At 56.0% G+C, this 21,920-nt stretch overlaps 8 protein-coding genes across 8 annotated transcripts; 2 read left to right on the top strand and 6 right to left on the bottom strand.

Annotated features, from left to right (window-relative positions):
• Positions 1-38: 38 nt before the first annotated feature.
• On the bottom strand, positions 39-2,324 carry KRP23_9143 (Spindle assembly abnormal protein 6-like protein; the record flags this gene model as incomplete). Its single annotated transcript, XM_067894670.1, has 9 exons — positions 39-92; positions 175-275; positions 346-412; positions 483-584; positions 655-747; positions 818-1,225; positions 1,298-1,715; positions 1,784-2,127; positions 2,205-2,324. The coding sequence occupies 9 exons, from the start codon at positions 2,322-2,324 to the stop codon at positions 39-41; spliced, it is 1,707 nt and encodes a 568-aa protein (XP_067742320.1).
• A 127-nt stretch (positions 2,325-2,451) lies between these two features.
• KRP23_9142 (uncharacterized protein) lies at positions 2,452-4,332 on the bottom strand (the record flags this gene model as incomplete). Its single annotated transcript, XM_067894669.1, has 1 exon — positions 2,452-4,332. One exon carries the CDS (start codon positions 4,330-4,332, stop codon positions 2,452-2,454), a length of 1,881 nt encoding a protein of 626 aa, XP_067742319.1.
• A 1,217-nt stretch (positions 4,333-5,549) lies between these two features.
• KRP23_9141 (Endo-1,4-beta-xylanase B) lies at positions 5,550-7,232 on the bottom strand (the record flags this gene model as incomplete). The annotated part of the gene is made up of 1 exon (XM_067894668.1): positions 5,550-7,232. The coding sequence occupies one exon, from the start codon at positions 7,230-7,232 to the stop codon at positions 5,550-5,552; it is 1,683 nt and encodes a 560-aa protein (XP_067742318.1).
• Positions 7,233-7,812: 580 nt separating this feature from the next.
• On the bottom strand, positions 7,813-13,383 carry KRP23_9140 (MYCBP-associated protein; the record flags this gene model as incomplete). Its single annotated transcript, XM_067894667.1, has 1 exon — positions 7,813-13,383. One exon carries the CDS (start codon positions 13,381-13,383, stop codon positions 7,813-7,815), a length of 5,571 nt encoding a protein of 1,856 aa, XP_067742317.1.
• Positions 13,384-14,290: 907 nt separating this feature from the next.
• On the bottom strand, positions 14,291-14,969 carry KRP23_9139 (L-ectoine synthase; the record flags this gene model as incomplete). The annotated part of the gene is made up of 2 exons (XM_067894666.1): positions 14,291-14,732; positions 14,815-14,969. 2 exons carry the CDS (start codon positions 14,967-14,969, stop codon positions 14,291-14,293), a joined length of 597 nt encoding a protein of 198 aa, XP_067742316.1.
• A 188-nt stretch (positions 14,970-15,157) lies between these two features.
• On the top strand, positions 15,158-16,801 carry KRP23_9138 (TBC1 domain family member 2A; the record flags this gene model as incomplete). Its single annotated transcript, XM_067894665.1, has 1 exon — positions 15,158-16,801. The coding sequence occupies one exon, from the start codon at positions 15,158-15,160 to the stop codon at positions 16,799-16,801; it is 1,644 nt and encodes a 547-aa protein (XP_067742315.1).
• Positions 16,802-16,964: 163 nt separating this feature from the next.
• Positions 16,965-18,080, bottom strand: KRP23_9137 (uncharacterized protein; the record flags this gene model as incomplete). Its single annotated transcript, XM_067894664.1, has 1 exon — positions 16,965-18,080. The coding sequence occupies one exon, from the start codon at positions 18,078-18,080 to the stop codon at positions 16,965-16,967; it is 1,116 nt and encodes a 371-aa protein (XP_067742314.1).
• Positions 18,081-19,873: 1,793 nt separating this feature from the next.
• KRP23_9136 (SH3 domain-containing protein) lies at positions 19,874-21,486 on the top strand (the record flags this gene model as incomplete). The annotated part of the gene is made up of 2 exons (XM_067894663.1): positions 19,874-20,079; positions 20,136-21,486. 2 exons carry the CDS (start codon positions 19,874-19,876, stop codon positions 21,484-21,486), a joined length of 1,557 nt encoding a protein of 518 aa, XP_067742313.1.
• Positions 21,487-21,920: the final 434 nt, after the last annotated feature.

Here is a 21,920-nt window from a genome sequence, read left to right as displayed (position 1 = left end):
GAGGCAATAGAGTAGGGTACTGTAGTTAGTGGCTATCGCTACGACTGAAGACTCGCGAAGTGTGACGGCGGCCTTGACTCCGTAGCGGTCTTCTGCGAGATAATACGTTGCATATCAAACAGGAGGTTAGTTGCTGTGACGAGGTTGGTTCGTCATGACTTTTGCGGCTATCACCTTATCCGTCGGACGGAACGCGAGCACGGAAGGGTGTGCAGTCGACCTCCGCTGGTGGCCGAGCTGTGCTTCATTGATCTCTTTGTTCAGCCATGTGATCACTGTTCACAGCGCATCAGGTTCAGGTTAGAACAAACCCAAAGGAAACAGAGCTGCACGCTACAACTATACCTTGCTGGTTGGATGCCAGTAATTTGTTGCTGTCCTCCAATTTCTGGCTCAGTTCCTTGATCGTGTCCTGTTGCAGAATAAGTCAAAAGCACGTGAGTGGAGCCACAATGCACGTGAGCAAATGCGGTTGTCCCTGCCTTCAATTGTGCGACGTGTTCGTCCCGCTTGCGAATGTCTTCCTTCGTCGATTTCAGCTCCAGCAACGCTTCCTCGCGCTGAAGCTGTTTTTCCTCCACAAACTGATGGATAGATCCGTTTCGTTAGAGTCTGGGTTCTGCCTGAGACAGCATCAATATGAGGGCATCATACCTGCTCTTGCTGCTTGATAATCTTGGCCTTCATCCGCATTTTCGACTTCAGTGTGCGATTTTCGTTTTGGATGCGCTCGATAATCTCGTTTCCCTGCACAATTCACGGCACGGCTGGTTGAGCTAAAGCTGCTTGCTCCTGGTAAGAATCATAGCCCACTCACCTTATTGATCTCCGAAATGCTCAGCTCCAGTTTTTGCTGTAGCCTTGCGTGGTTGTCACGGTACATTTTCAATGACTCATCGACCTCCTCGTTATGGAGTTTTGCCGACTGGAGAAGGTCTGTGCTTTTCTTGATCACGTCCTCCTTATCCGCAAGTTGTTGCTGCAGCGCGTCCGCACGCACCTGCAATGCGTTAATCTGCTTTTCCTGTTGGAATACCTTCTGGTCCAACTGTTTGTTTTGAGTGCGCAGCTCGTCCACTTCCTCTGTGAGCGTACTTCTGCCTTGGCTGAGATCCTGTGATTGGGCTTGAAGGTGGTCGATCTGCATTTCGTGCTGGTACTTCAGCTTGCTCAGATCCTGCACCTGCGCCTCACTCGCTTCTGCTGCCGCCTTCAAAGTTCGAATCTACTCGGCACAAAGTATTAGTCTACAGCTACAACACAACTCTGCGAACAACCTGAAGCAAAAGCGGCTTACCTCTTTCTCGTATCTCTCCACTAGCGCGTCAATTTTAGCATTGAGTTCATCCTCCCTCGCTTTCATTGCAGTCGCAGCAGTCCTGCGTTGCCGATCCAATTCATCCGCAAACTTCATCTTCTCCTGAGAAAGCGTTGACTCCGCATCGTATCCTAACGCCGACAACTGCTGCTGCAACTTCGTCTCACTCTTCCGCGTCCCCTGTAGCTCCTCGCTCGTCTGCTTCAGCGAAGTCGACAACAACCTTCTACTCATTCCAACCTGCGCCAACCGCGCTGCAAGATACGCTTTAATAGCCGCATCATCACCCGGGAAAAACCTCAACGACAAATGCGTCAACTGCTTGAACGGGTTCGTCTCCACGATGCTAAACACCGACTGCCCATTGCTATCCGACGTGTTCAGCACCGCCAAATAGCTGTAAACCGCACACAAAAAGCATCAGCCATCCTCACAGAACTCTCACAAATTGCTTCAGCACCCTACCTCAACGGAATTGGTCCCGCCGACCTCGCCTTCTGACTGTGCTTCGTCTCACTATTGCTTTTCTTCGTCACGGCAGCCTCCTCCTCCCCAAAATCGCTGGCTTTGTCCTCTTTTTCTTCTTCTTCTTCAGCAATTTTCTTGCTGTCCTTGAGACAGCAGTGCAGCAGCTCAATGAGGTTGCTGGGGAACGTGGCAAAGTCCACGAGCAGCCGCTGCTGCGTCTTGAGCTCGTGGAACTCCTCCTCCGAGACGCTCCAGAGGTACAGGAAGTACGGATCCACACCGTCGTCATCTGTCATCTCCACGCGCATCACACGCTCCTTCTGGTTCTTGGCATTATTTTGCTGATACACAAATGACCAAATAAGAATTAGCATTGTGTCTAAGAAGGGAAGCGGGGGCAGCGGATGAAGACACGCACGCGCACGCCTGTGAGCAGGCGGATAGTGAGCGGCAACAGCTTCTCGTCCCGGTCTGGGTACTGCACCAGCACGTGGAAACGCCGGTCGAACAGCGGCGTCTCGCGGTCGAACTCCTCCATTTTGGTTCAAATACAAAATGTGTGCTACACCTCATATATACAACATATATACAACAGACGGTGTTGGACAAATGAAAAGTGTATATTGAACACGTAAACGCAACTACTTCATGAAGAAATGAATGTTCTAGTTGCTGCGCAGACGGCGGCGGTAGGAGTCGGCGCCGGCAGAGACCTCGGTGTCGCCACCGATGTTCAGGCCAGCGTTGGCGCCGAGACCAGCGTGGAAGGCACCGAGGCCGACATCGACGCCAGCAGACAGTCCGGCATCGGCATTGAGGCCGCCACCAAGGTTGACGCCGAGAGAAAGACCGTTGTCGCCGCCGATGCTGAGACCGGTATCGACATCACCGCCGATCTGCAGAGTGTCGTCACCATCTACCGGTACGTTGTCGTTGATCTCCCCATCATACTGAAGAGCGGCATCGCCGTACGCGCTGCGCTCGGGCTCACTAATCTGCTCGTACGCACAGCTTTCACTGTCTTCCTCACCCTCGCTGTCATCGTTCCCCTCCTCACCCTGCTCGTACGTGATGCCATCAGTCTCCCCATCATCCTCATCGTACGCGCTACCTTCATTCACATCGTCAACCTCCACGTAGGCACTGCCTTCAGTGTCGCCATCAATAGCATCGTCATGGTAGGCGCTGCCCTCGACATTTAGCTCGCCCTGGCCGTTGACACCGCCGTTCAAGCTTCCGCTGACCTCGCCATTGGCACCTCCGTTCACGCCACCGTTCAGGCTGCCGGTCAGCTCGCCCTGGCCGTTGACACCGCCGTTCAAGCTTCCGCTGACCTCGCCATTGGCACCTCCGTTCACGCCACCGTTCAGGCTGCCGGTCAGCTCGCCCTGGCCGCTGACACCGCCGTTCAAGCTTCCGCTGACCTCGCCATTGGCACCTCCGTTCACGCCACCGTTCAGGCTGCCGGTCAGCTCGCCCTGGCCGCTGACACCGCCGTTCAAGCTTCCGCTGACCTCGCCATTGGCACCTCCGTTCACGCCACCGTTCAGGCTGCCGGTCAGCTCGCCCTGGCCGCTGACACCGCCGTTCAAGCTTCCGCTGACCTCGCCATTGGCACCTCCGTTCACGCCACCGTTCAGGCTGCCGGTCAGCTCGCCCTGGTCGTTGACACCGCCGTTCAAGCTTCCGCTGACCTCGCCATTGGCACCTCCGTTCACGCCACCGTTCAGGCTGCCGGTCAGCTCGCCCTGGCCGTTGACACCGCCGTTCAAGCTTCCGCTGACCTCGCCATTGGCACCTCCGTTCACGCCACCGTTCAGGCTGCCGGTCAGCTCGCCCTGGCCGCTGACACCGCCGTTCAAGCTTCCGCTGACCTCGCCATTGGCACCTCCGTTCACGCCACCGTTCAGGCTGCCGGTCAGCTCGCCCTGGCCATTAACACCGCCGTTCAAGCTTCCGCTTATTTTGTTGCCATAACCGCCTGCTTCTCCATTTTTATCGTCGTTTTGACTGGCGGCGTCGCTGCTTGGGATGTTTTGCTTCGTAGCTGTGTCGCCGTTGACGTCGGTTGGTGTCTGATCTGGTGACTTCGACTCGGTCTTAGAGCCCGGTACAGTAGGGGCCGGTGTCACCACAGTGCTCGGAACAGTAGAGGAAGGAGTCACCACGTCGGAAATGACACCTCCCGAGCCGTCAACACTAGTACTACCGCCATTCGGAGCCTCGGTTGTAGCCTCGACGTCCTTGCTGCTTCCAGCGGCGGGGTTGTAGTCGCTGGTGGGGTAGACTTCAGTGTCGACAGAGCCGCCTTGCATGGTATCAGTCTCGCCATCGTAGTCGGTCGGTGTAAAGTCTTGCGCCTCCGGCGTGGGGATGAATGAAGACTTGCTCTTGGGGCACGGAGCTACCGAAGTAGTTGGGGCTGGAGTGACGGCATCGTATGCCATTTCGCAGTCGGTAGCATGAGCACGTCCGGCATCAGCAGTGAAGTCGGAGAGAGCGACGGCCACCGCGAACAGTTGAAGGAACATCTTGCAGGAAAGCATTTTTGTTGTTGAAGAGGGTATTCACCGAAGACTTGGGCTTCCACGAAAGGAAGAGGACGGCAGGTACACTGAAAACTGGACGGGGACAGACGGGGACTCGAGTGATCGAGTGAAAGTTGGTGAATGAGCTTTGCACATCGCATCGCTGGAGCGGATACGGAGCCTTTCGAGGCCCCCTCCAGCTGTAGCTGATATCAAGAGAAACCTTCTGGTCAACTGCCTCTGGGGGCACTTCAGTGACAACGCTGTGCTGAAGAATCGCGTTGGTCGGGCTTCGAAGCGTGATCATAGCAATCGACATCTTAGTGAGGACTAGCATATGGATATTCATGTCCGCAGTCGTAGAAGTCTATACCAGTGCACATGGCAAACTCTATGCTGCCCATTCGGCACACCACAACTCGAATTCTTATCGGGTAGTAATGGGGTCGATCAAAAATAATGCTTAAAGTGGCCGTCATAAGATCACCGACATCTGATAGGCAAGTCAAGAAACAGGCTTGCCACGCACGCCGATCAATGAGCTTTGTCAATTGCACGCGGCCGTTTTGAGCTCAAAGCAATCGCGAAGCCTACAGTACTTACCTTGGTATTATTCACAATGCAATTGGGGGGGGGGGATTCGAAAGATCACAACCGCGCGTGGATATTGAGCAATTGATCGAGCGAGTGCACCAACCTTGTCGTAGTGTGCTTCGGATAGCAGCGGTTCTTCGTAGTTCAAACGATACTACGGCATCAATAGCAATAACAACCCGTCAGTAGCCTACCGCAAGCTCAACAGCGTTTCCAAGTCTGTTAGGAGCTGCCCGCCAAAATGTACTAAGCCGATAACAACCCTCCCAGGGATCGAATCGTGATCTAAGCTCACTGTGCTGATCTCACTTAAGTTTGCCTTCACCCACGGACACGTCTCGTCAAATTCGTCATGCAACCCACTCATAACATAAGTGTCTATCTAGTGAAGCGACCGCTGTGAGTACCATATCGTGGTCGTACACGTTCCAGTCGCTCCACCTTGCCACTTTTTTCTTGGTCTTCATTGGATTGTTGCTTGTAGAACGCTCACAGACTCTAGTCCACCGGGGAGACCTGCCCGCAAGAATTGACAGGATACTTGCTCGCAGGCAGGTAAATGAGGAATGCACATGAACACGATACAAAACATCCAAAGTTGTATTGATTTGTACATCCGACTCACTACGCACAACAAGCCCTTACAATCCTCGAAGGCGACGACCCTTCTGTGCCGCCCCATCGACAAGGGCAGAGAAGTCAAGCCCACCACCTGCATTGCCTTTTCCTGAGACTACGCCATCAACGGCCCCATCAATTCCTCCGTCGACACCTCCATGCACGCCTCCATTTGCGCCGCCGCTCACGCTGCCGGACACGCCACCGCCACCCGAGACGCCAGCGCCGCCGTGGACACCACCATTCGCGCCGCCGCTCACGCCTCCATTTGCGCCACCGCTCACGCTGCCGGACACGCCACCGCCACCCGAGACGCCAGCGCCGCCGTGGACACCACCATTCGCGCCGCCGCTCACGCCTCCATTTGCGCCGCCGCTCACGCTGCCGGACACGCCACCGCCACCCGAGACGCCAGCGCCGCCGTGGACACCACCATTCGCGCCGCCGCTCACGCCTCCATTTGCGCCACCGCTCACGCTGCCGGACACGCCACCGCCACCCGAGACGCCAGCGCCGCCGTGGACACCACCATTCGCGCCGCCGCTCACGCCTCCATTTGCGCCACCGCTCACGCTGCCGGACACGCCACCGCCACCCGAGACGCCAGCGCCGCCGTGGACACCACCATTCGCGCCGCCGCTCACGCCTCCATTTGCGCCACCGCTCACGCTGCCGGACACGCCACCGCCACCCGAGACGCCAGCGCCGCCGTGGACACCACCATTCGCGCCGCCGCTCACGCCTCCATTTGCGCCACCGCTCACGCTGCCGGACACGCCACCGCCACCCGAGACGCCAGCGCCGCCGTGGACACCACCATTCGCGCCGCCGCTCACGCCTCCATTTGCGCCACCGCTCACGCTGCCGGACACGCCACCGCCACCCGAGACGCCAGCGCCGCCGTGGACACCACCATTCGCGCCGCCGCTCACGCCTCCATTTGCGCCACCGCTCACGCTGCCGGACACGCCACCGCCACCCGAGACGCCAGCGCCGCCGTGGACACCACCATTCGCGCCGCCGCTCACGCCTCCATTTGCGCCGCCGCTCACGCTGCCGGACACGCCACCGCCACCCGAGACGCCAGCGCCGCCGTGGACACCACCATTCGCGCCGCCGCTCACGCCTCCATTTGCGCCACCGCTCACGCTGCCGGACACGCCACCGCCACCCGAGACGCCAGCGCCGCCGTGGACACCACCATTCGCGCCGCCGCTCACGCCTCCATTTGCGCCACCGCTCACGCTGCCGGACACGCCACCGCCACCCGAGACGCCAGCGCCGCCGTGGACACCACCATTCGCGCCGCCGCTCACGCCTCCATTTGCGCCACCGCTCACGCTGCCGGACACGCCACCGCCACCCGAGACGCCAGCGCCGCCGTGGACACCACCATTCGCGCCGCCGCTCACGCCTCCATTCGAGCCATTTACGGCTCCGTTGGCTCCACCACTCAGACTGCTGGACGCTACGCTTCCAGCGGACGTGTCTGCGCTGCCGTCGTCTTGCTTCACGTCCGAACTGCCATCGACTGCGCTTTTATCACCCCCGCTTGAATCTTGTCCTGTTGAGGTTGTCGGCGAAGGGGTCGGGACGCTGTCGATAACTTGACACTCGGTCGCCTTGGTAGAGGAGGCCGATGACGATAAATCGGAAAAGGCTACAGCTACTACGAGCAACTTGATAAGAGTCTTGGTTGACAGCATTCTGGACAGATAATTGCTTCTTGATAGGCAGGAACTCAGAAGCCAAACAGGGAAATAGACGCGGTACTTGGCTATGCAAGAGAAAATTGAAGAATGAGCTCAAACGTAGAGCACGCCCTCGATCATGTCTGCCGTCCTCCTAGTTCGAAACCCCACAGGTTAAAGCTGTCGTTAAACGCAGCTCTGTGGTGGTTTGAACCCCGTTTTACAGTCGCCAGCGCCCAACATGGTTGGAAACTCAAAGCTGTCGTGGTCTTCAAATGGCAACGTAACAGGTCGTCATTGTATCTTCCAAATGTACCACAGTCTTATGACAGCTGGGAGCCAAGCATTTAGCCCCGCATCCCAGCTGTAGTCTGGCTCACAGGCGCTCCACCCACGAGACCAGGACGTTAGAAATCTTCACAATATGCACGACCACGGAAACGATACCAAGTGCTGCTGCCATCATCGTGCAGATGAACTCATATGCCTTCAAATTCCAGGCCTTGTCAAGCATCTATCCATGTAGCACGACATTTGAACCACAAACGCAGGGTGCATGCATGTTCATTCACTTTTGCTGTTCGACGTAGTCAAATTACTTCGAACTAGAGGACGCCAAGTTTGCGAGCACTGGATGTGGCTTTGCAGCGAGAAGTTGTTTCAGCACACGAGCATTGCGCATCGCTCGATCATCCACCACTTTTCGAGGACGCGCTAAAACTGGATGACCCCCGGCGACGTTAGTGTTGTCGCTCAAGTCGATTTTCTCGGCACTTTTTTCTGGGCCATTTGGCGTGCTGTTGAGTTGTTCAAGCTCGATCTGCCGAAGCCAACTCGCCGTCGAGTCTCCAGCGATGAACACCTCGCTCCGGTTATAGTCTCGAATAATTGCTAGTAACCGCTTCGTTCCCGAACAGAACTCGAGGAACTCGACTGCTCCGCACACACCATTTACAATGAGTGCCCTTGATTGGGTTAAGGCATCAACACCTTGAGGTTGGCCTTCCAGTCCAATACATGAAGCTTCCTGTCTCACCAGTCGCGTTTGAAGCGTCTCCATGGCAATTGGTCCTATATCCATCGCTCGGAACGTCCACTCGTGCTCAAACATCGCTGGCGCAATGTTGTGTACAGCTCCATCATCTCCTTCTTCATCTGCGTCGTCAGCTTCTGACTCTGATGTCAATGAAGTCAGCACGCTAGCTTTTCCCTCCGCAACATGAGCATTTGACAGGCACTTTGAGGTCACATCCTGAAACTCTTGCCAACCAGCATCGGACGACATTAACCTTCTCGATGGTCCGTGATTGAGAACGACATGCGCTCGTCCACCCTCATACATTCCTTGCCGTTCCAGGGCGAGCATGTCCGCATCGTCAGGTTCTATCAACGGTTGTTGTCTGGCGCTCTTCAGCTCTGACGCTCTTCGTTTGCGACTTTTCTTCCCGCGGTCCTCCTCCTCGGCTTCACCTGCTTCTTCCTCTTCTTCTTCTTCCTCGTCGTCGTCATCCTCTTCCACGATAGCAGCAGCACTAAGATCCTGTTCGTCTAAAGGGGTATCGCCAACAATCCAATCGACTGGAAGCATAAGACGCACGCACTTACGACTAGCCTTTCGTTGAAGATTCTCCACAACCGGCACAAGAAGATCCCATACGCCTTTGGGGCGTGCACTATCTAGCCCAAGATGCTCACGCGTATCGTTCTCGTTACCGGGTTCGTAGGCTTCCTCTTCTACGACTCCCTCCTTGGAAAGTTCATCGCCTTCAACCTTCTCGCTGCCATCTTTAGTAACAGCGCCATCCTCCAATTCTTCGTCCTCTTCATCGTACTTCTTATCGTTGTGGTTACGCATGGTCGGTTTGCCAGTCTGCTTTGCATGTAGAACTCGGTACAGGCTCATGGCCACTTCACCGACAAAGTAGATTTCGTGGACGAACTCGAGAAGGCCGTCAATCAATCGTAATTTGGATTCCAAACACTTGCCGCCAACAACGGCTGTAACCACACAAGGCCGACTCCGGCTCGTATTACAAGGTGGCGTTGGCTGTAGTGTCTGGGACCATGTTTCAATTTCCTCGTAGAATCTCGGCCCTGCAAACGTTGGAGGTGGGGAATGGACGTCAACATGCTTCACTCCGAGGGTATCAAATGCGAATGCACTCTCAAAAACTTGAGATGGGATTCCATCGAGAATGCAAGCACTAGCCATGCGCGAAAACTGGCTGCACAGTGCCATTGCACCCTGCTGACCCAAATCTTTTCCAGCAAAATCAAGATTAGTTAAATCGAGAGCTGAAGAAGATGGGGTCTCGACTGGTGGGACTGGTACAGGGGCAGCGGATGTCACGTGCGTGCCAGGCTTTCCTTTCGTAGGTGCAACAACGGAGGGTTTCTTGACAGCCCCGGCTGCAGGCTTTTGAGGCTCGGATGGGGCTGGAGTAGCTGGCTTTGAAGGCGCCAATTCACGCTTTCGGGAGGCTGCGATGAGGTCTTTGCCGGCCGCATCTACATGCTCGAGCAATAGTATCCTCGGGGCCAGCCCACCTCCTTGTTGACCAACAGTCTCAGTTTTCGATTCTTTCGACGCACTCTCGATTCTGCCCTGCGATACGGACGAATTCAAGAGCAGGTCTTTCCGACTAAACTCTACCTGGCCCTCCGCTTCTTCGATTGATGAGCAAAATACGATGTCCTTTCGCATCGCACGCTGGACCACCTGAGCAACACCCCGGAGCGAAAGTTGAGAAGATAAGCGCTCAAGCAAGCTTTTCATCATCGCCTCTTCTGCTTCACCATTGTTGTCGTTTCCGTGAGCCATGCCTTCTTCTGCCTCCAGTGTACGACTTGAAGTAGCTTTGGCTTCAGCTTGGGCAGCGCCGCGAAGTAGTTTGCACATCTTTCTCGTTAGTGGTGGTCGACTTAACTCGCTTACTAGCACAACGGTGTGAACTATTGCGTTGGTACTCGTCAGGGTATCCAAAATCTTTGTCAGCGATTCTGCTGCCCGGGTAACTTTCGAGGGGACAAAACTCGCGTGTTGGATTAAGTCTGGGGAAAAGCGCCATGCCAGCTCAATTCTAGGAGGAACTCCGTCTACCGATGCGGCAGTTCCTTTGTTTTCCACCTTCACAAGTGAAAACCATGGAGCTAAATCCAGGTCTAGTTGCACTAGGACCACCCCAGAGCTGTTAACAGATGCGGGGCTGCTTGATGTGGCTGGAATATCGGTGCTTTCAGTGCTTGTGAGTGGGGACGCCGAAGCTAGCTGCTTTGCCATACACTGACCTGTTGACAAGTACGATGCCTTGTCTCCTAGCCACATATCCTGAATTCGGCGTCGTTCTTGCTCGAAGAGAGCCTGGTGGTCTTGGTCGCCGCCAACAGCTTCGTCAATAGCACGCATGAGTAGTTTCCCCACCCCTTCAACCTTGGCTATTTGAGCAACGAATGCATTGTTGGCGTTCGTCATCTTCGCGATTTCGCAGATAACTGGGGCTTCACTGCATAAACTCCCAATTCGCTCGTGTAGTCGTTCGTGCAAGCGTAGAGTACTATAAGGAGCTGTGTAGGCGGAGTAGCGCATCATATCAAATGTCTCCTGTAGATCCGGCTTCAAGGCACTTATCTCGCCTTCCAGTGTTGTACGTCGAGCAAGCCTCTCAATCGTACGCACTTCCCGAGGGCTTAAGCGTTGGATTTTCTCAGAAACAACCTCCCCATGTTCACTGCCCTCATCGTCGTCGTCCGCCTCGTCATCTTCTGCATCATCCTCTTCGTCCTCTTCTTCATTCTCGTCTTCTTCCTCAACGTCCTCGATTTCCCTTTTTAACTGCCGAGTTAACCGACCAATTTGCGCGTTTTGAGCTTCGTCGGCCATTTTACAAAGTTCGCGAAGAGTTTCCAAACGCCAATTCCATTCCTCAACGAGGTGAGCAGGAAGCGCCGGGGGCTTTGCTGCGTCCTGCTGGGCTTCAGCATCAAGGCCCTCGTTGTTGCTGCCCAGTCCTGATGGAACTACAGGAGGCGCGTCGACGGTATTTCCAACACCGTCGGTGTCCTCACTATCCACTTTGTCCTCCCTAGGACTCGCTTCTTCGATGGCTGGAGCTAGCACCGGTGAGAGAGATCGTAGAATATCCTGAGCGCGTTCATAAAGCGCATAGCAGGCACGCACGAGGTCAGGGCTGAAATACGCATCGCAGAATTCGTTGGACCCGTTTTGCTCGTAAAACTTGGTGGCATCTGTGCGAGGTGTCAGCTCACTGAATGACACAGCTTCCGGTGGTCCCACTCCATCCAGGATTTCGTCAACCATGTTTGCCACGAAAAAGTGACTCTCGCTCTGCTCCACGCTTGTGAGGTGCATCTGACGACGCCTCCAAGCAGCAAAGTTGTCTTCAGCAACGCAACTTAAGCGCACCTCAACTGGGAGATCCACAGATGAATCCGTATTGTCAGTGTCGTTGGGGGTCGTTCCGAAGCAAATCCGCGGTTGTGGCTCTGCATCCAGCAGCCATTTTTCTAGAAACACGCCAGCTTTGGACGACTCGAACGTGAACACAAATTGTTGAACCTCCCCAGGAAGTAGTGTACCACCAAGTTTGGACACCGATATCGTCTTGCAGCTTTCTAACTCCTGCTCCTCCCTTCGAGTACGATGTCCACGCAAATGAGCAGTCAGCTCCCCGTTCTCATCTTCGAAAGGGGCACGCCACCATTGGTAGTGCACGATCGTACTCCCATCGTTGGTAACCGAAAGTGAGCGTTGGTCTTGCTCATCGACAGGGGTGTAGAAATTCAAACGGAGAGGTGGAAGACACGCTTCAGGGTTGTTACCACTCAGGACGTCGGCAACCTCTGACGTTGAGCTAGGCTCTTCATCGCTTTCCACAACATGGGCGATTCGTAGGCTTGGGCCCATAAAGTGGTTGGCCGATTCTCTTTTGGCGATAGACTTTGGAGAGCTCGGGCTTGCATACGAGCGCAGCCGATGACGATATGAGGCTTCGTCAACGTTCGCAGAGTACGTTTGAATGGACCCGCTATCATCTTCGACGCTAGTCTCCTCCAGGGCGCCCGATGCCCAAGCAAACAAATCGACAGTTCCGACCGCTAGGTGGCTACTGACACTTCGATCCACCTCATGGGGCTGTATCACTTCAAGCTGCTTTCGGAGTCGCCATTTCTTGCGTGCTAACAAGTTCAAAGATCGTTTCTCGAGCTTGGACAGTGGACGTGAGGCTTCGTGCTCACGCTCCTGTTGATTATCCAGATAGTCAAGTGGCCGTCGAACTCTTGGGCCAAGCTTCGTGTTCTCACGGATGGGACAGAACAGCCCACTGAAGATATTTCCCACAGGAACGAAACGTGTGCCTTCATTGCGTAAGCTCACAAGCCACACATCCGCGCCCACCTTGTCACTCAGCGGCCGAGCCTTTTGTAGTGCATCGTACATCTCACGCTGCTCGCGGTACGCAGCAGCACGACTCATCACCAGTTCCTGAGGCGCCTTACCAAGACGTCGCGCTGCTCGTTCCTTGAAACCCTCCCAGTCGCGATTCGTTTGTCTCCACTTGCGTAGCACGTTTTGCTGTCGCTGTTGAGCGACCCGTTCATGGATCGGCAGCGAATTCAGCCACTTTCGATGAGCTACCGCTTCCTCCCGACGCTTTCGTGTGTCATTCTCTAACTCTCGCTGCATCAATTTCTGAGTAGTAGTGTCCTCCGTCGCATCGGTCTCACTCGGTTTTCCATCATTGACGTCCAGCTGGATCCGACTCATTGTCTTGCGCTTCGTCGATGCATGCATGTGCTGCGGTGACGTAGCTGCAGCACGAAGTTCCGACGCACTGGGCAGGCCACGCTGGTCAGCCAAAAACTTGTCGAAGCGGTCGACGTCTTCAGCTCCACCTAACGCAGCGTACGACGCCAATTTTCCAGATCGTACATCACGAGAATGCTGCTGGTTCACCACGGCCGACACACCGTTGGAGTGCCCTTCCCCACGACTTGCTGCAGGCACAACCTTGGCTGACTCATCAGGAATGGTTCTCGCAACGATAATCGTGCGGGTCTTGCGGCCGTTTGGCGAGCCTGAGCTGTTGGCAGTGGAAGGCTTCCCACTTGACGACGCCAAGCTCGACTTGGACGCGGACTCGTTCATCGTCTTCTTCTCGAATGGAGCCTAAAGCGTCGCTGGTGGCGGCGGTTGACAAAAGTCGCGGATCTTCCGTTGCGGATGTCTTGGCCGGAAGGGGGCAAGCGCCTACCGCTCTGGGACGCGATCTACAACGGGGACATCGTGGCAGCCCAGAAGCTGCTCGGGACGAAGGCCGGTGCAGCACAAGTGAACGCCCCCCACGGGGTACGCCAAGCAAAATGATTTCATACAGCCGAGCACAATGATCTCACGCAGACTGCAGCTCTGGCAACAGACAAGTGTCCACGTTGCTGTGCAGCACGGCCACGCCAAGCTCCTGAAGCATTTACTTTTCACCGGCGCTGACGTCAACGCCCGAACGGTGAACAAGTATCTATCCTTTGCACTGCGCTCCGCACCTTTTGACCAAGTTTGCCTGCAACACACATAGATCAACGGCACGACGCCACTACACTTGGCCGTCGAGATCAACCGCCGAGATCTTGTGCAAAACTTGCTGCTCGCAGGTGCCAACCCACTCCTCCGCAACGTACAGTGCTCTACCCTTACTCTTCCCTACCAACGCTTAACTGCAAACCAGCTCATAAATATCTTGTTGCCTCAGTACACTGGCCAGACTCCTCTCCAACAAGCCGTGAGTCGCGGGTTCAAGCCCACTGCAATGCTACTCCGTCAAGGTGTTGACAGTCAGCAAGCTCTCGCGAGCCTCGAAACCGCTGCCTTTCAAACAGCACAACGTCGACAGTCTCTCTCAAAACCTTCACAGCTCTGAAGACACCACAACAAAGCAAAAATCAAGCCTAATTCAACGTACCGCACCAAGCAGGACCCTGGTACTTGCATCTGGCAGCATTTTCACCTGTATTGTCCTCATAAGTGTCGAGTCAACGTCATTTTTTCTGCTATTTCCTTAGAACAGCGGGTCGTCCTTCATGGGGGCGCTGCCGCCCTGGAGTGACTCGGGGGCGGAGAACAGGCGCTCCGCCTCGGCCAGGCCAAAGCTCTCGAGCTCCTCTCCGTCCGCGTCCACAGCTGGGAACACGCCCGTCGTCGGGTTCCTCTTCTCGACGCCAAAGAGCGGCGGGTTCATGACGCTCACGGCGTGCAGCTCGTCCGATTCGGCCTCCATCTCCACGGCTTCGGCGGCGTTGAGCGCCACGAGCGAGCCTTCCTGCACGGCCTGGTACTGGCCCTGGCCCTCGCCCACGTCAAGTAGCCGCACGCGGCCGCTACCGTGCGTGACCAGCAGCGCGTACACGTGGTTCTGGAACTCGAGACGCACAGGGATGCCCTTCTTCAGCACCTCCTGCTGCACCGAGAAGCCGCATTCGTCATTTCGCACCAGGTAGCGACTTCAACGTGGGCATGCAATTACGTCATATAGATAAGAAAATAATAGTTTATGGTGCAAGAAAAAAGAGGGGGCGTACGTACCGCGTCTCGAGGGCGCCGTCGTCGCTGGTGACGACGCGGTGGCTCTTGCGCACATCGTCCAGCGAGCGCACGAGGAAGGCGGAGGGCGAGGAGGCGTGCAGGGAGCGCGAGAGCGGCTTGGAAGCGCGCGCAGCCAGCGTTGATAGCCGCAACATGCTCAAGTCGGTATGGCTCGCGATCCCGTTTTGAAGAACACAACCATCACTCCTGGATGTACCGGTTTTCCGGTACAGTTCCTGCGACGGTTCGTCGTCTCTTTTCATCCAATCCACGAGCAGTTGGCATTCGTTTTCGCAGGGCTTCTTCCGGTATCAGAACGTCCCACAATAAAACCGAGACGAGGATGGCGCACACCGACGCCTCGACGCCGCGTGTGCACGGGTGCCAACTGGCGTGCTTCCGCCCCACGCGCCGCTTCCGCCTGACCACGGCGGCACTGGTCGTACAGGAGGCGGATGCGGATGCGGCCGACGCGCGTCTGGCGTTGGCCTGTCGCTGCGAGCGCCAAGTGCTACAGTGTCTCGTGCAGCAGACGCCGGTCGAGCTGGACACAGCCGAGGATCTGTACAAGTTCCGCCTGCGCAAATGGAGCGAGCGCTTCGCGGCGCGTGATTGGGCGCAGGAGCGCGTGTGTCAGAAGTGGAAGGAGAACCAGAAGCGCTTCGTGGAGCAGCAACAGAAGGAGAAGACACCGCCGAAGACGGTCAAGATGACCCTGTCCACGTTCGCGACGGCGGCGGAGCTCATGCTGCATGCGCGTCAGTTCGACGCCCTGCTAAAAGCCGGCGTGCCGCCGAAGCTGCGTGGACAGGTCTGGTGGATGTGCAGCGGCGCCGCGGAGCTGCGACGTGAAGCCCTCGAGTCGTACCCAGCGCTGCTGCATCGGCTGCACACGCTGAGCAAGTGCGCGGAGATGGACATTGAGAAGGACCTGCCCAGGACGTTCCCGCTCGCTCTGCGCAGCTCGATGCGGTGCTCTCAGGAGATGTGCGCGGAAGAAGACAACTTTGGAGAGCTACGACGCGTGCTGCAGGCCTATTCGCTGCGTAACCCGGCGGTGGGGTACTGCCAGAGCATGAACTTCCTGGCCGCAGTGCTGCTGCAGCAGATGGGAGAGGAGGAAGCGTTCTGGGTGCTGGCGGCGATTGTGGAGGAGCTCACGCCGCAGTACCACACGCGGACGATGACCGGAAGCAGAGCTGACCAGCGCGTCTTCTCGGATCTAGTGACCCAGAAGCTGCCAGTGCTGGCAAACCACCTTCACACACTGGGCGTGGACTTTGAGCCGTTCACGCTCAAGTGGTTTCTTTGCCTTTTCCTGAACACGCTGCCGTTTGAGCCTGTCCTGCGGCTCTGGGATGTGTTCTTTTGCGAGGGCAGCCACGTACTTCTTCGAGTGGGGCTTGTGCTTCTCAAGCTCAACCAGCCACGTATCATGGCATGCGATGATGCGCTTGATGTGTACGAGATGTTCAAGGTCTCGCACGAAACGCTACTGGAGCTTACGGCGCCTTATCGATCGGGACTGTTGAACCGCGATGAGTGCGTATGTGATACGTTGATTCGGCTCGCAATGGACAAGTCTTTCCTGGGGACGATTCCGTTCGATTCGCTGCATGAGTTGCGTCAATACTATCGGCACGAGATTGAAGCGGAATTGGAGGAGGTGGAAGAACGTCGGCTTGAGCGCCAACGCAGTGCCGATACAAAGGCAGCAGCTGAGGCGAAGCTGAGGCTTGATGGGAAAGATCAGAGGCCAGGCGACGCGGATGAGACCTCAACGAGCTGCAGCTCTCCCGGTGACAGTGAAGATCGTGCACTAATGATGGAGTACGACTTCGTGGACGACTATTCTTGCAGCTCCGGCTCGGAGGCCTCTCCAGCGCGGCACATTCGGTTTATGGATCTCTACGACAGTGACGACTCGACCGCGGACTACTTTGTGGACGTCATGTATGACTTCTCCCTGCATCACCACTGCCGCTAGAGCGAGCGGCAGGAGGGAGAAAAGGTATCTATTTTATTTGTTTGCTGGCCTACGACGTATCCAAACACGATCAAGCATGAGACCATTTACTCGTTTTTGTTTACATCCATGTCGCTCGGCGAGTACTTTGGCTGCGCTGTTGATATCTATCTAATACAGTTCGCTACGGCTTCGATGCGGTTGGGTGCAACGCATGGTAGAGGAAGTCCACGGCTTGCACGTACGTGCTGGGGTCGCGTGTGTCGTAGTGTTCTCCCTCAACGTGCAGCACCTTCGACGGACCCGCATACTTGCCTGCAAGTTCTTCGCTCTGCTCTTTGGACACGTACCGATCATTGCTGGCCGCCACAAACAGTGCGGGGGCATAGCAGAGCCCCACGAAGTCCAACGGACGCAGGAGCTCAATCTCGACCTCTGTGCGCTTCCTGACGCTTCGGTTGATAGCTGTCAAGGCCACCTTCATCGCAGCCTTGGGCACGGGGAAGCCCTCCTGCTGCATCTCCTTGAGCAGACCTTCGTTCACTTCCTTCATGGAGGCGTAGCCGCTGTCCAGCACAATAGCGCGGATGGGTTTGAGCAGCTTGGGCGACTGACTCGTGCGCAGCACGTGGGGAAGCGTCTGCAGCTTGGCCTGCGTCTTCTTGTCGGCCGCTCCCGCCGCACGAATGGCGAGATTCGTGACAACGGGGAACACGCCCATACTGTGCGCATAGAGGCAAATGTCCGACACGGACTCGTCCTTCTCCAGCCTCTGCAGCACCGCGAACAGGTCCACGGCCTCGTTCCAGCCCATGGTCACATAGATCCCGTCGGACAGACCGGAGCCGCAGCAATCGAACGCCAGCACCGAGAAGCCGCGCTTCAGCGCCGCGTCGCGGACGCGCAGAGCGTCCAGTCTCGAGCCAATGTTGGAGTGCAAGTAGACCAAACAGGGTGTGGCAGTGGGCGAGTTGCTGCCCTGCGCGAACAACTGCCAGTGCGAGCAGCGCACGCGCAGGCCGCGCTCGTTGAACACGTCAAAGTCTTTGCGCTTGGCCTGCGTGACGTCGTCTTGCGTCGGGTCCACGGACAGCTCCGCAACCTGGAAGCGCTCGGGCCCGAGCTCGTGCACGTCGTAGAGCGCGCGCTTGGGGCGGATCACGAGCTGCACCACGTCGCGGTAGCCCTTTCCCAGCAGCTGCTTGACGCTGGCGTCGCCCGTGCCGCCGAGCCGCTTGAGCTCCGCCTCCAGTTCGCCCTCGGCGAAGATCTCCATCTCGCTTGATACGCCGTTGCCCATGGTGGAGGTGAAGGAGGGGGTGGGCAGTCTACTGTCTGCTGCAAGTGCCCCAGACGAGATTAAGGCGGCGATGGGAGCTTGATTAGAGTGGAACGGACCAGAACTCTTATTTTCGCTAGCGCGTTTGACGGGTTGACGCACTTGAATTTGGAAATATGCGTAATCACGGGAACTGGAAGTAAAAAAATACAACGACTCCTTTGAGCTTGATAACCTACCTAGCTAAGAGAAAACGCGCACCAGCGCTTTCATTATTCCCTAGTGATTCGGGATGAACCATTACCCTTTTCAACCTCACTTCTCTTTCTACCTCTTCTTTCTGCGCGCAGGAAGTTGTACCGGGTCTATTTGCGGGAATTCTAATGGTGGTGGGTCAATTGGGTTAGTGTTCACGATTGATGGCGTCGGGAGAGGTATTTCGCATCTGGTCACACCCGCCATGACCAGTTCAGTTAGGATAGGTCTCTATAAGACCGTGCTTACCCCGTGAGTAGATATACGTATCTACCGGGAGAGCAACCAGACCGAAGTTGACTACAACCACAAGTATTGTAACCTCACCAAGAAGTATGTTCACCCAGGCGTAGCGCCAAAAGTCTGGTGGCGTGACTACAAGAAGCTGATTGAAGCAACAACAATCAACTTAGTACTCCTGTTGTGGCTCACGAACGACCTGTCAGCACATTCAGAAGAAGCAAAAAAGTCGGCATCAGCAAGTATGTACTACCCGAGAACACAAAGCGGAATTTCCTGCACAAACAATTAATGCGGAATTAGTACACAACCTGAGGTGTAAAACAGCACACTACGCTACATGCCCGGAATTGATCGAGCTTCATATACATCAGGGGCGTCACAAAGCAATTCCATCGCTCGTACTTGACGGCAAGTTTTAGCTGTGCGATGGTGAAGTCCAGTGCGGCGATGACACCCGGTATTACCATGGACTGAAGAGAATAACTCGGAGAGTAAAAATCCTCGGCACTTTTAAAGCGTCCGTGGGGCGGCACATTACCTTACTCACGCTTACCACCAGATATATCACTACAAGCAGCAGCAACGATAATACCTCTCGCCGTGAAAGACGAGCTCGAGCGATAGACCATCCTAGCGACCCGAGAACAGATACACCGAGCAACGTTGCACTCGTGGCACTATCGCCGATATATCGGGCAATGCCGAGAAATGTCTGAATTTGACCTTGCACACTGCGCTCGCTGTAAAGCGCAACTTTCGAAGGGCCAACGAACGCGAGGTCCACCCACCGTCGTTTGCCCACCAACAGCGACGCTGAGTCCTCATACTCAAGCTGCAAGTCAAACGCAGTCTCCACCGCCTTCACGCAGCCCACCACCACCACAATCCACACCAGAAAGCGCATCCTTCTGGCAGATACCAATGCCCGCGAAACGACGCGTTCTTCATTGGTTAAAAATAAATTAGTCAGGACCAAAAAAGGCGGACCAAAAAAAGTCCGTCACACTGAACTTCGTAACGGCTGCATCCTGCATGGCGTCCTGCCCTTCCTGTCGCGCACGGGCGTCCGCGGGCCTGCGCGCTTGCGCGCAGTGCGGCTTCCGCTTCCCAGGTTCCTCGTCCGCGTCCGTCCTGACCACGCGCGCTCTCGGGAGCGCAGCCACCCCCGCCGCGTCGACCGGAATCAGCCGCCGGAACATCCCCAAGAAGAAGAAGAAACCCAAGGAAAAAGCCAATGAGCCCAAGAAAAAGCCAATGAGAAGGTTGAGGTACCGCCTGCCGCCGCAGGGGACGAGGCCGCCGCCATCTACAAACGCATGCTCGCGGCCGTGCGCGGCGCCAATAAAGACCACGACGAGGTGGTTTCCGCCTTCAAGGCGGACTGCAAGGAGTACGGACAAGGGGAGCTGCGTGCCCGGGTGTTTTACGAGAGACTGGGGGGATATTTCGGCAGTGAACTCATGCTGGAGCACATGCTGCCGCAGCTCGCCAGACTCATCCCAGACGATAAAAAGCGGAAAAAGTTGATAAAAGTTCACGTCAAAAGCAAGAGAACAGCAGGGATGACTGGTGCTACAGATACAAGAAACTCCAGACGACCCGTGTCGAGCTCGAGGGCGGAAAACCACCGCTGCCAATTCAGACGAGACCATCAGGGGACAGGAGACCGTACTCGGCGTCGGAGCTCATTCGACGAGATAGTATCGGCAGTGATACGTCGAGTAATACGAGCGGGGAGCTGGTGCCGGCCACGTCGAGTTCGAGTTCGAGGCTCACCATGAGTCGATACACGGACAACCCCAAGTGCGCCATCTGCAGCGAGGTTTTCGATATCAAGCGACGGAGACATCACTGCAGGAAGTGCGGAGCGAGCGTGTGCCACTCGTGCTCTCCTGCGAGGATGCTCATCTCGCCCGACCAAGTGGCGAGTGAGAGCATGAGGAAGAAGTACGACCCCGCACACCCGCAACGTGTCTGCACCATCTGCGCGCCCATCCTGCAGTGCTTCCAAGACGGGCTGAATTCGCAGTATGCGAATTGTCACAAGGAGAACCCACACGAAGCCAAGACGCGACTGCATCTACCGTACAGTCGGTCCTTGGAGAGCGCGTGCCGCTCCGCAGCCGACATTCTCGGTAACTTTTTCCGTCCAGACTTTGGCGCTGATAGCGACCGCTATATCCCTGTCAATTTCCTCAAGCGAGCGCAAGGTATCGCCTTCCTCACAGTTATCAAAGCGGGACTGCTTATTACAGCCAAGATAGGTACGGGTATTGTGATTGCCAAGCTGGATGATGGCTCCTGGTCTGCGCCTGCTGCCATCGGTACTGCGGGTATTGGCGGTGGCCTCGAGGGTGGTGGCGAGCTCATCGAGTTTATGATTATTATGGGCTCCAAGAACGCCGTCAAGGTGTTCCACCGAACTCAAGTTAACGTGGGAGGAGGATTGAGCGTGGCGGTGGGCCCTTACGGACGCGACGCGCTGGCACAAGCAGCTGCTAGCCGAGGTGGGTTCAACGCTAACTACAGCTACTCGCACAGTCGTGGCCTTTTCGCGGGCATTTCGCTGCATGGCGCTGTCATCACGGCGCGGACAGAAATGAACAGCAACTTCTACGGCCAGAAACTCACACCGGAGGAGATTTTGAGTGGAACAGTCCCGCATCCCCGTGCCGCAAAGCCCTTGTACGATGCCCTCGACAAAGCCATGGATGGCATCGCCCAGTTTGAATCGACTGGTGGATCTCAACGCCGTCCATCGACTGCTGCTGCTGCTGCCCAAGGACCATGCAGCTCTTGCCGATGCGAACAGTTCGTTGCCAAGGCTTTCTCGAAAAAGTGCAAGACGTGCGCGCATGTACACAATCCACCACGTAGGGTGGTGTCGAAGCACAACAAACAAAACGTTGGAGCAAGAAGACCATTCTAGTCTACACTAAGACAGAGAATCTGCCAGAGGCGTACGATTTTGCCTTAATAAAAAATATCTATGGCGGCGAATGCTTTCCCTCCAATATAAGTCGTTGGCGTTCGTCTTCGCTATTTTCCGAGTTTCTTTTGAAACGATTCACGGAGTCCTGTTTCGGAATGGTCCCTCGTCCTGGTGTTCTTCCTCGAGGAGTGGCCCAGGTGGTCGAACTAATGCCAAGCGTCAGATCCCCGCCGACGATGACACAGTATCGAAAGCGATTGCTGCTTTACAACCCGCTCATTTTTTCCGCCGGGACCTGCTCGCGTATTGTACGCTGCGCAATTTGATCCCTCACCCGCAACTGCTTCCGTTGCACCCTGATGAAGAGGAACGTCAAGGTGCTGCATCGGGTGAGGCATCAACGAGTAGCAACATCTACGACGTGAGTGAAA

The sequence above is a fragment of the Phytophthora ramorum genome (genome assembly GCF_020800215.1).
Source record: "Phytophthora ramorum isolate Pr-102 chromosome Unknown Phyram_PR-102_s0008, whole genome shotgun sequence".
Classification (NCBI taxonomy): Eukaryota; Oomycota; class Peronosporomycetes; order Peronosporales; family Peronosporaceae; genus Phytophthora; species Phytophthora ramorum.
The sequence above is the reverse complement of the archived record's forward strand: the minus strand, read 5'-3'. Positions and strand labels throughout refer to the sequence as shown.